Here is a 13004-nt window from a genome sequence, read left to right as displayed (position 1 = left end):
ACATTAGGAAGAACTTCCTGACAGTAAGAGCTGTTCGGCAGTGGAATTTGCTGCCAAGGAGTGTGGTGGAGTCTCCTTCTTTGGAGGTCTTTAAGCAGAGGCTTGACAGCCATCTGTCAAGAATGCTTTGATGGTGTTTCCTGCTTGGCAGGGGGTTGGACTGGATGGCCCTTGTGGTCTCTTCCAACTCTATGATTCTATGATTCTAGAGGTGGAAACAGGGGTGGATGGAGGATTATGATGCAGAGGATGGGAAATGTCCAAAGGAACGAGGAACCAGAGAAGGAGACAGAGAGCAGCTGCCTTTCCTGTGAGGAAACAATGGATTTGAAAAGGCTGTATTCCCAGATCATGCTGCTTTATTAACGATGATTGAGGACTGTGAAAGGTTGCTGATGCATTACTATCATTTGATGACATTCCATCTTCATTTACTACAATCTGGGATCATGGGTGGAGATGTAGGAGGCATAGAAATAAGAGAGGGTGCTAATGGTGCTTGATGTGTTCTTTTTTTCTTTGTTCCCTTCCTTGAAACCCAAACAGGACTTCTTCTCAGCCCACCCTGAGGAAAGTGATGGAGAAGACAAGTCAGAATTTCAGGGGAGGGAGCAACTTTAATTTCACTAGAAAAAACCATTATAATGTGTGAAATGTGGAATATGCTTCACTGAATGAGCACACATAGCTCACATCAACTATCTCAAGGAGCTAAGAAACCATTTAAAGGTATGGAGAGTGGAAAGAGTTTTACTGATAGTGGAACACTTAGAACACATCAGCGGACTCACATGGGCAAGAAAGGATTCCAATGCAAGGAGTCTGGAAAGAGCTTCAATCAGAGTGAACACCTCAATATTCACCTACAGACTCAAACAGGAGAGAAACCATATGAATGTATGGAGTGCGGACGACACTATAGTGATAGTGGAAACCTTCGAAGACACCAACGGGTTCACACAGGAGAGAAACCATATAAATGTATGGAGTGTGGAAAGAGTTTCAGTCACAGTGGTCACCTCAATATACATCTACAGACTCATACAGGAGAGAAACCATTTAAGTGCATGGAGTGTGGGAAGAGCTTCAGTCAGAGTGGAAACCTTAGACAACACCAATTGGTTCACACAGAGGAGAAACCATTTAAATGCATGGAGTGCGGAAAGAGCTTCAGTCAGAGTGGAAACCTTAGACAACACCAATTGGTTCACACAGAGGAGAAACCATTTAAGTGCACGGAGTGTGAAAAAAGCTTCAGTCAGAGTGGAAACCTTAGACGACACCAATTGGTTCACACAGAGGAGAAACCATTTAAATGCATGGAGTGCGGAAAGAGCTTCAGGTTCAATGCAAACCTGAGATGCCATCAACGGACTCACACAGGAGAGAAACCATATAAATGTATGGAGTGTGGAAAGAGTTTTAGTGATAATGGAAACCTTAGAAGCCATCAACGGACTCACACAGGAGAGAAACCATATAAATGTATGGAGTGTGGAAAGAGCTTCAGTTTAAATGCGTGCCTTCGAAGACACCAACGGACTCACACAGGAGAGAAACCATATAAATGTATGGAGTGCGGAAAGAGTTTTAGTCAGAATGCAACCCTTAGAAGACACCAACGGGTTCACACAGGGGAGAAATCTTTTAAATGTATCGAGTGCAGAAATAGTTTTAGTGATAATGGAAACGTTAGCATACATCAACGAACTCATAGAATCATAGAATCATAGAGTTGGAAGAGACCACAAGGGCCATCCAGTCCAACCCCCTGCCGAGCATGAAACACCATCAAAGCATTCTTGACATATGCCTGTCAAGCCTCTGCTTAAAGACCTCCAAAGAAGCAGACTCCACCACACTCCTTGGTAGCAAATTCCACTGTCTAGAGCAGCAGAAAACAACCTTTCGCCCTCCTCTATATGACATCCTTTTATATATTTGAACATGGTTATCATATCACCCCTTTACCTTCTCTTCTCCAGGCTAAACATACCCAGCTCCCTAAGCCGTTCCTCATAAGGCATTGTTTCCAGGCCTTTGACCATTTTGGTTGCCCTCTTATGGACATGTTCCAGCTTGTTAGTATCCTTCTTTAACTGTGGTGTCTAGAACTGGACACAGTACTCCAGGTGAGGTCTGACCAGAGCGGAATAGAGTGGTACTATTACTTCCCTTGATCTAGATGCTATACTCCTATTGATGCAGCCCAGAATTGCATTGGCTTTTTTAGCTACTGCATCACACTGTTGACTCATGTCAAGTTTGTGGTCTACCAAGACTCCTAGATCCTTTTCACATGTACTGCTCTCAAGCCAGGTGTCACCCATCCTGTATTTGTGCCTTTCATATATTTTTTTTGCCCAAGTGTAGTACTTTACATTTCTCCCTGTTAAAATTCATCTTGTTTGCTTTGGCTCACTTGTCTAATCTGTTAAGGTCATTTTAAAGTGTGATCCTGTCCTCTGGGGTATTAGCCACCCCTCCCAATTTGGTGTCATCTGTAAACTTGCTCAGGATGCCCTCAAGCCCATCATCCAAGTCATTGATAAAGATGTTGAGTAAGACTGGGCCCAGGACAGGACCCTGTGGCACCCCACTAGTCAGTACTCTCCAGGATGAGGAGGAGCCACTGATGAGCACCCTTTGGGTTCGGTCAGTCAGCCAGTTACAAATCCACTGAATGGTAGTGTCACGGTGGCCGGAGAAGGCTACTTCAGAGTAACTACTCTACACAGCTCTGCATTTTATGCTTTTATTGGTGCTGAGTATTTACAGTGCTAATGGCAGTGCTATTTACAAAGACACATCTGTTCAGCTTGAATCAGAACCTCCAAGTGGCTTTTGGCGCGTCTTGCGCCAGCATAACAACTTGGGGAGACCCATCCTCTTCCCCCGACGCTTTCTGCGAAGTTCCGGAGTTGGGGGGACTGGCCTCCCCCCCTTCCTTCCCCCTTCCTGTCCCACCTGGGACGATGGCTCTTCTACCCTGCCAGAGCCTTGGACACCACTTCCTGTTTCCCCACTTGAGCTGGAGCTTTCCCTCTTTTCAGCCTCACTCGGGGCTGGGCTGGAACTCAGGAGGGGAGGGGCTTCGCGATATCCCTTGCCCCTCACATCCAGCATTGTCTAGCCCGCATTTTACCAGCTTCTTTACAAGAATATCATGGGGCACCTTGTCAAAGGCCTTGCTGAAATCAAGATAGGCTATATCCACAGCATTCCCTTCATCTACCAGGCTTGTAATTCTGTCAAAAAAATGAGATCAGATTAGTCTGACATGACTTATTTTTCAGAAACCCATACTGACTTGTAGTGATCACAGCGTTCCTTTCTAGGTGCTCACAGACCGTTTGCTTAATTATCTGCTCTAGAATCTTTCCTGGTATTGATGTCAGGCTGACTGGGCGGTAATTGTTTGGGTCCTCTCTTTCCCCCCTTTTGAAAATAGGGACAACATTTGCCCTCCTCCAGTCTGCTGGAACTTTGCCTGTTCTCCAGGAATTCTCAAAGATTATTGCCAGTGGTTCTGAAATCACCTCTGCCAGTTCTTTTAATACTCTTGGATGTAGTTCATCTGGCCCTGGAGACTTGAATACATCTAAACTAGCCAAGTATTCTTGTACTACCTCCTTACTTATTTTGGGCTGTGTTTCCCCTGCTGAATCATCTGCTCCATATTCTTCAGGTCAGGCATTGTTTTCTTTTTTGGAGAAGACCGAGGCAAAGAAGGCATTGAGGAGTTCTGCCCTTTCTCTGTCCCCTGTTTGCATTTCACCATCTTCTCCTCTAAGTGACCCCACTGTTTCCTTGTTCTTCCTTTTGCTACGGACATACCCATAAAAGCCCGTTTTGTTGCTTTTAACCTCTCTAGCAAGCCTGAGTTCATTCTGTGCTTTAGCTTTTCTGACTTTGTCTCTACACGTGCTGGCTATATGTTTGAATTCCTCTCTGGTGATTTCCCCCTTTTTCCATTTTTGCACATATCCCTTTTAAATCTTAACTCAGTTAAAAATTCTTTAGATAGCCACCCTGGCTTCTTTAGGCACCTTCCATGTTTCCGTCTCATTTGTATTGCCTGAAGTTTGCTTTTAATATCTCGCTTTTAACAAACTCCCAACCATCAAAACTCACACAGGGGAGAAACCTTTTAAATGCATGGAGTGTGGAAAGAGCTTCAGTCAGAGTGGATCCCTTAATTTACGTCAACAAACTTACACAGGAGACAAACCGTATAAATGTCAGGAAAGTAGATAGAGGTCCAGCCGTAGTGGAAGTTCTACATCAACAGACTCATGGACAGGAAGAACTTTAAGAGTTGAAACCCTACAAACCTATCAACAAACTCAAAGAGAAGCAGTTTAAATGGAAAGATTGCAGAAAGTTCTTTACGTAGTTACAATGAAGAAGAGTTTGGATTTAATATCCCACTTTATCACTACCTGAAGGAGTCTCAAAGCGGCTAACATTCTCCTTTCCCTCCCTCCCCTCCACAACAAACACTGTCTGAGACTTCCGGTCTGCCGCCATCGTCGTTCGGCGGGGATCGTCTTGGTCTCCGAGACCCCCACCACCACCGAGTAGGGGGTGAGTTGTGTGAGCGCCGCGCCCACCCGGAGAACCCCAGATAGAGTGTTCTGGGGGCTTGGATTTCCCAGCTGTGCCCCATAAAGTCACGTTCGCTGTCCGGAAAGCCCCTTTTTGGAGCCCTGAGAGCAGAGGGAGCGTGACGGAGCCTTTGGTCCATTGCTACCTTGACGGCGGAAAGCTCCGATCCAAAGACAACGGAGTGGCAGATACCTCCAAAAATAGAATTTGACTGTGAGTAAAAGGCAATAAGATTGACTTGAGACATTATTTAAATTTGGCCACGGGAGGAGAGTAAAAAAAATAAGGGAACGGAGGTCGCTCCCCCCCCCCACCGAAATACCATTCCGCAGCTAATTTACTGCAGCCACGTTGTATGAAAGGACACGAACTCTCCTAAGAAAGTTAACTTGAATTCTTCCCTTAGGTGGCAGAGCCAAGGGGAGAGGGTATTTTAATTTTGGATCTCTGCAAAGTACGTCTTGGTGGTCAAAAGACCCCTCCCCCGTACCCTGGGAGCAGGACTCTCGAATGCCACTACCAGTTGAAACAGCAAGGCTACGAGGGGAAAGATTGTATCAACAATGGTGAACTTGGGATTTATAGTTGCAATATAATTGGTACATTGATTTGACTTTGAAGAGACTTTGGAATCTAAGAAGTCTCAGAACTTGGAAATAAAAGAAAGGACATATTTTGGATAAAATAAACAAAAGGAAATAGCACCACCCCTGGCACCATATTACATGCCTTCTGTTGTAATATGAGAAGACAAAGGATGCAGCCAGACAAAACATCTGACATGCAGCTAGATGAGAACAGTGTACAACAGATTTTGGATCTAACCCAAGAAATGACTAAAGAATTGTGCAACTGTAATAGAAATCCACAGCCACTAATGGAAAATCTACAAATACAAGAGCAGGAGGAAGAAGAGGATAATAAGGAAAATCCACAAGAAGAAGAAAAGAAGGATCAACTGATTGAAAAGCAACCTGTGAGAGAGGCTGCGAAAGACTTTTATTTGATTCAAGAATCTCCAGATCAAGATGAAACTTGGGGTCCTGATCTGCCAGTGGGAGAGGGAGACCAGGCCCCACTTAGAGATAATCAAGTTGTGGCAGAAGAAGATGATTGGGACTGGTTTTGTGCCTCTCTAGTGAGAGAAGGTCATTGACTATGCAAAAGCCTTTGACTGTGTCGACAACAGCAAACTATGGCAAGTTCTTAAAGAAATAGGTGTGCCTGATCATCTCATCTGTCTCCTGAGAAATCTCTACATGGGACAGAGAGTCCCATGGACTGCTAGAAGATCAAACCTATCCATTCTGAAGGAAATCAGCCCTGAGTGCTCACTGGAAGGACAGATCGTGAAGCTGAGGCTCCAATACTTTGGCCACCTCATGAGAAGAGAAGAATCCTTGGAAAAGACCCGGATGTTGGGAAAGATTGAGGGCACTAGGAGAAGGGGACGACAGAGGACGAGATGGTTGGACAGTGTTCTCGAAGCTACGAACGTGAGTTTGACCAAACTGCGGGAAGCAGTGCAAGACAGGAGTGCCTGGCGTGCTCTGGTCCATGGGGTCACGAAGAGTCGGACACGACTAAACGACTAAACAACAACAACAAACAAGTGAGAGAAGGGGGACACAATCCAGACAGAAGCCTCGTAACAACAGGGGACAAGGAAAATGAAGATGTTGGATGGAGACTGGCTGAACATTTGAAACAACAAAAGGGGAGAAAGGGGTGAATGGTATGGGATGGAGTGGTTAAGGGAGGGTGTGGGGTGAAAAACTTTTATGAAATGTTAATTAATGGATGGTTTATGAGGTCTGAGAAATGGAAAGGATTAAGGATCTGGTGGTGGAGTTGAGGGAATTGTTACCCAGGGGAGGGAGGGGAAGATTTAAGAGGATTTGTAAATATATAAGAAGATGGAGGATTTGGGGGAAATGATATATATTTTTGGGGAGTAATTAAAGGCTAAAGGAAATAATTAGTTAAGTTGATGTCTAATATTGAGTAAGATATACGACTGAGTGAAGAATAATAATTGTAATTGCTGAACTATTTTGTAAGCATTGTGAAAGCTGCATAATGAGATATAAAATAGATTCGGGAAGGGAGGGACAGGGAAGTCGATGATATGATATTAATAAGATTTTGTTATTTGGTTCTGTTTATTTTTCTTTTTATTTCTTTTGGTTTTTATCTTTTTTTACTATTCTTTATATATTTTCTATATTGTAAAATCTCCAATAAATATATTATGAAAAAAAACAGGTTTTTGGGCCACGGTGTCGCCAGGAAGCTGTGGATCCTTGATTTTTGTGGTGCAGGCTGTGCCCCTAGGCATGATATGTGATTTGAGGGTGAGTTAGGGGTGGCCCCATGCAAAAAGGTGGAAGATCCGTGAGGATCTGTGCTTCAAAACCACGTTTTTGGGCCACGGTGTCCCCAGGAAGCTGTGGATCCTTGATTTTTGTGGTGCAGGCTGTACCCCTGGGCATGATATGTGATTTGAAGATGAGTTATGGGTGTCCCAATGCAAAAAGCGTGCAGTTCCATGAGGATCTGTGCTTCAAAACCACGTTTTTGCACCATTGCGGCCCCACAAAACAGTGGATGCGTGATTTTTTTTGGTGGTGCCTACAGACTAAGATGTGGTCTAGAGTATCATGGTGGTTTTATTTTGTTTCTATATAAAAATCATATGAATTCATGAGGACCCGTGCCTTGGAACCAAGTTTTTGTGGCGCTGCAGGGCAGCAAAGTTTTGGATCCACGTTTTTTTATAGTCCAGTCTGTAGTCGTGTCTTCCAGATGTGATTTGACACTGGATTTGTTGGAGTTGTTTTTTAAAAAGTGGAGGGTCCATGAGGATCCATGTAGATCCGCGTTTTACCCTCTTCCCAGAGTGGGGGTAGGCAACCTTAGGCCTGGGGGCCGGATGTGGCCCAATCACCTTCTCAATCCGGCCCGCGGACGGTCCGGGAATCAGTGTGTTTTTACATGAGTAGAATGTGTCCTTTTATTAAAAATGCATCTCTGGGTTATTTGTGGGGCATAGGAATTCGTTCATCCCCCCCCCAATATAGTCAGCCCCCCCCCCAAGGTCTGAGGGACAGAGGACCAGCCCCCCTGCTGAAAAAGGTTGCTGACCCCTGGTGCAGAGGCTTGGATTCTGTGACTCCTGTGTTATGGGGAAAATGGGGCTTTGGCTTTTGCGCGCGCGCGCGCACACACACACACACACAAAAGAGACATCCAAGTAAAATACAGCCGGTTATAGAAAATTCTCGGTGCGTGGCTGCTCAGCCACCCAGCTGCTCAGCCAAGAGCCCACGGTCGGAATAAAGGAAGGAATCCAGCCACCAACCGGAGCAAAATAGCAAGGTTTATTGCGCAACAGGTTTGAGCAGGTGAAGCAGGGTTGCAAGAACTTTTAAAACATTCCCACCTAAATTCCAACATTTGGTTTCGTTGTATACCAGGCGTTCTAGTTTTAGGAAAGAGCCAGAAAAGCTGTTCTCTATCTACTTTCTCTTTACCATTCATCTATACAGTAGTGCCTCGGGTTACGAACACGATCCGTTCCGGATCGCAGTTCGCAACCCGAAAAGGTCGGCAACCGAGCGCCGCTTATGCGCGTGCGCAAAGCGCACACGCCGCTTCTGTGCATGCACGGGTGCGCGAGCGCGCCGAAGACACTTCCGGGGTGGCGGAGTTCGTAACCCAAACTGTTCGCAACCCGAGCGGTTCGTAAACCGAGGTACGACTGTATATATAAAAATGTAAAAATCTTGAAATTGTCGGCCCCTATCTTCTCCGTAACCGGTTGACCGATCGTCCTGAAATTTTGACACAACGATCCAGGCCACTCCCCGAGGGTTGTTGGGGACAAAAAACCCTCAAATCACACACCTGTGCAGGTGTAGACCTGATTTTCCACCAAGTCAAACAGCGCCCTCAAGTGGAATTCCTCCCACAGTACACCCCCTCCCTTCCTGTGAAATCTAAGCCACACCCACAAATCAAATGACATCATCAACCAAGCAACTGAATCCACCAAGTCGGCCATTATCAGACCCCTAGGCCCTGCCAGGCTGCTAGGCCTCCACTAGGCCCGGGGGGGGGGGTAAATAACCCACAGCAACGCACTTGGGGGGCACCGCAAGGGGTTTTTACTTTACAATTTAGCACCATTACCCCCCCCAAAATCCCCCACCAAATCATCCTTCAAAACGTCATGAGATACGCCAGTCATGGAGGGAGGGGGGAACAAACAGAATAGATCATGGATCGGGACACGTGGGGGCAGTCACAGGGATTAGCCACAACAACGTGCCACACCCACAAACCCCGCCTCCGCCAAAAGATCCTGTAAAATAGGAGGCCTTGGCTCCATTTTACAGACTAGGCCTCAGCTCTACAGCCCTTTAAATACTATCCCAAATGGAGCCCTGGGTGGGAGGTGGGGGGAGGAGGAGCCCAAATAGGTCATGGGCTGACGTAGGTTGGGGGGAGCAACTGTCCAACAGCCACCAAAACAGCCATTCCACCCCAAGCCCAAAGCCTCTCCCAGCGGCTGCATTAATAAACGCCTGGCAACATTAGGCAGTCGTTCATCATTTCTCCTAGCACACACTTGGGGGCACAGCGAGGGGTTTTCGCTTTATAATTTAGTGGGCGTTGTGTCACATGCGAGGCTCTGGCGGCCATTTTAAGTAAGGGCAGTCATGCCCCTTTTAACCTAGGCTTTACCGTGTTTCTCTGAAAATAAGACACTGTCTTATATTTATTTTTCCTTTTTAAAAAACCCCCACATTGGCTTATTTTCAGGGGATGTCTTATTTTTTATTACGCGTCCAGCCTTGCCTCTTCCTTGGGGCCCTCCAGAACTGCGCCTATCACTATGACTTATTTTCGGGGTATGGCTTATATTGCGCAAATGCTTAGAAATCCTGCTATGGCTTATTTTATGGGTATGTCTTATTTTAGGAGAAATAACTGATTGTAAGCCTCTGTGTCTTTTTAAAAAAAACAAAAACAACCATGCACTTTCTCTCCCCAGATATTTGCAGTGGCCACCCCCCCCCCACCCCATTTACAATCCCCTACCTTCCCCTTGCCACTTCCTGGGTTTTTATGGAACTGAACAACTTGGGTGCTTCAGAACCCGCCTTCTGTTGCCAGGCCCTTACAGGGCCCGGGCCAGGTAGATAATGTGGCCCTGTTTTTAACCCTTTTGTTACTTTTTTCATTTTACTGATTGTGAATATGCTGACCGAGGCCCCCTTTAGATTCGGAGGCCCGTGCCAAGTGGCCCATATGACCCCCCCTCCTTCTGTCTGGGCCTGTCTGTTGCTACGGGGCTATGGGGCTTTGCTATTTGACCCCCCCCCCCCGTCGGGATTTTTAAAGTAGTTCTCTGCGTCCCAGGGCACATCACCACCCCCCATCCTTAATCTAAATATATAGAAATGTTCACGATGCGTGCGCAGGGGCCAATGTATGGAGATACAGGGGGAGGGGACAACAGAGGGCTCAGACAAAAGTAAATACTGGGAAATGGAACCCAGAAACTGACATTTCCTTCTCCAAGGGTGGGGGCCAATGTAGGAAGATACCGGGGGAAGTGGCCAACACTCCCCAGGGACAACAGAAGGCTCAGACAGAAGTGCATGCTGGGAAATAAAACCCAGAAGCTAACAGTTCCTTCTCCAAGGGTGGGGGCCAAGGTATGGAGATACATGGGGGGGCAACACTCCCCAGGGACAACAGAGGAAAGGGTATGGCAGGTCGCTGGGCCTTAGTTTGGGGACCCCTGTTCTATGAGGTGTGATGGAACTGCAGAGAATGATATCAGAGCCAGAGCATGGCTTTCATTCCCTTTTCAATGTCCGGTGCTGAATGGCCCCGATTGTGTAGCCTAAATGACACCATCCACACGAGGGAGGGATCAGCACAGACTTTGGGGGAACTCAAGGTTTGCAGACATTAGTGATGGCATCTCCTGAAAATCTCAATCACTGGTTTTATTGTTATACTAGCTGACCCGGCTACGCATTGCTGTGGTTCTTTCCTGTGATCCCCACCCCACCCTGTCCTGATCCATGACGTATCCTGTCCCTCCTCCCTCCACCCTGGCTCATCCCTGTGTTTCGGTAGGATACCCAGGGATGAGGCCAACACCACTTCCCAGGGACAACAGAGGGAGGAGGGGCAGGATACACCATGGATCGGGACGGGGGGGGGGGATCACAGGAAAGAACCACAGCAACGCGTGGCCGGGTCAGCTAGTATAGAATAAGAGAAGAAGAAGAAGAAGAATGTACATTTAAAGTAGACTGGAAAATGTTTACTGGATATATGAGTGAAAATGTGTTCATTTAAAAACGCTGGTAGCATTAAGATAAATTCAACAGTGTAAATAGGTTTTGATGGTGTAAGAATGGATTAGTGAATGGTTTAGTTCATGTAAAATATGCAAGGGTGTATGGCATGCAAAATGAACCATGGAAAGAGAAGAATGGAAGTCATTCACCTGAACCACTTTCAGTACTTTAAATGGGTTTGTATGTGTCTCGGTCTCCTGTTTGGCCTGATCGGAATAACATCTGTGGGACCCATCTTTGGGCTACAGGAAACCATGGCTAAGGAGACAGTGTTGTGCAGTGCTTAGTGAAGGAGCGTCTCCACCTCCATTGTTCTGCCCGGACACTGAGGTCCAGCACCGAGGGCCTTCTGGCGGTTCCCTCATTGCAAGAAGCCAAGTTGCAAGGAACCAGGCAGAGGGCCTTCTCGGTGGTGGCGCCCGCCCTGTGGAACGTCCTCCCATCAGATGTCAAAGAGAAAAACAGGTACCAGATTTTTAGAAGACATCTGAAGGCAGCCCTGTTTAGGGAGGCTTTTAATGTGTAATAGATTACTGTATTTTATTTTTCTGTTGGAAGCCGCCCAGAGTGGCTGGGAAAACCCAGCCAGATGGGCGGGGTATGGAGAACTCAAGCATTTTCATCAATATGTTAGACACAGTCAAAGCCATGAACATGATAATCTGACACATCAGGATCTGTACAATCAGCATTCCCTAATGTAGAAGCAATTCTGAGAATGTTCCTTTGTCTGATGATTGCAAATTGTCATGGAGAAAGATCCTTTTCTCAGCTGAAGAGGATAAAAAAATGAAAATTATACAGTAGTGATGTATGGAAGTGAGAGCTGGACCATAAAGAAGGCTGATCGCCGAAGAATTGATGCTTTTGAATTATGGTGCTGGAGGAGACTCTTGAGAGTCCCATGGACTGCAGGAAGATCAAACCTATCCATTCTGAAGGAAATCAGCCCTGAGTGCTCACTGGAAGGACAGGTCCTGAAGCTGAGGCTCCAATACTTTGGCCACCTCATAAGAAGAGAAGACTCCCTGGAAAAGACCCTGATGTTGCAAAAGATTGAGGGCACTAGGAGAAGGGGACGACAGAGGACGAGATGGTTGGACAGTGTTCTCGAAGCTATGAACATGAGTTTGACCAAACTGCGGGAAGTGGAAGACAGGAGTGCCTGGCGTGCTCTGGTCTATGGGGTCACGAAGAGTTGGACACGACTAAACGACTAAACAACAACAACAACAACAACATACAGTTGAATGAGTATTGGGTAGATGCATTAATATAATTAGTCCTGTTAAATAATTTTCTGATGTACATGTGTGTATAGTATTGGTATTATTTATGAATGTGGCATATTACTAGAAATACTGTCTTTTACACTTAGGAAGTGTAACAGGGTACAAAGGTCTGCTGCCCCATTGAACAATATCACTACTATGGGTGATATTGATATTATATTAAAAATGCATTGTATTAACTACAATTGCATTGTACAGGTTATAGCACTTAATTTCTTATTAATAAAGCTATTTATAATTATTAGTAGTTTGCATCATATATTTACACCTACTGTATTATTATTTCATGTTATAGCAAGTTTCTAGAGACTAGATTGAGTCTTTCTAAGTTGCATTTCTAAAGGAACTTTTGTTATTGCCAAATGCCAACGTGTTTGCATTATTAAGTTTGTTATGAATTAAAAAATGATTTTAAGTTAGAGCTTAATAATTATTTAACTATTAATATACTTCTTAATTGTATTTCAGTTCAACAATTACTTTGATAAAATATGTATTTTGTTATGTGCAAATGCCTTGAGATACCTATTAGGTCCATCAATTACCATAAAGCATACATTCAACACAAAAAACTGCGACAATTTGTTGTTGACAGCTGGACATATAAAGGGCCCATTACCCCATTAGGGCCTCATCAATAGGAATATAGCATCTAGATCAAGGGAAGTAATAGTACAACTGTATTCCAGAAAAACGTCTACTTCTGCTTCATTGACTATGCAAA

General features: G+C 45.4%; 1 protein-coding gene across 1 annotated transcript in view; it reads left to right on the top strand.

Annotated features, from left to right (window-relative positions):
- The window catches only part of LOC132592710 (uncharacterized), a 67690-nt gene that overhangs the window by 6134 nt on the left and 48552 nt on the right, over positions 1-13004 (top strand). Inside the window, 2 exon segments of the mRNA XM_088676553.1 lie at positions 547-1708; positions 4128-4240. Of these exon segments, the coding sequence (XP_088532679.1) occupies positions 675-1708; positions 4128-4240 (1147 nt within the window). The 5' untranslated portion in view covers positions 547-674.

Source organism: Zootoca vivipara, chromosome 9 (genome assembly GCF_965207765.1).
Source record: "Zootoca vivipara chromosome 9, rZooViv2.hap1.1, whole genome shotgun sequence".
NCBI classification, from domain to species: domain Eukaryota; kingdom Metazoa; phylum Chordata; class Lepidosauria; order Squamata; family Lacertidae; genus Zootoca; species Zootoca vivipara.
This window is presented reverse-complemented; position numbering and strand designations above follow the sequence as displayed.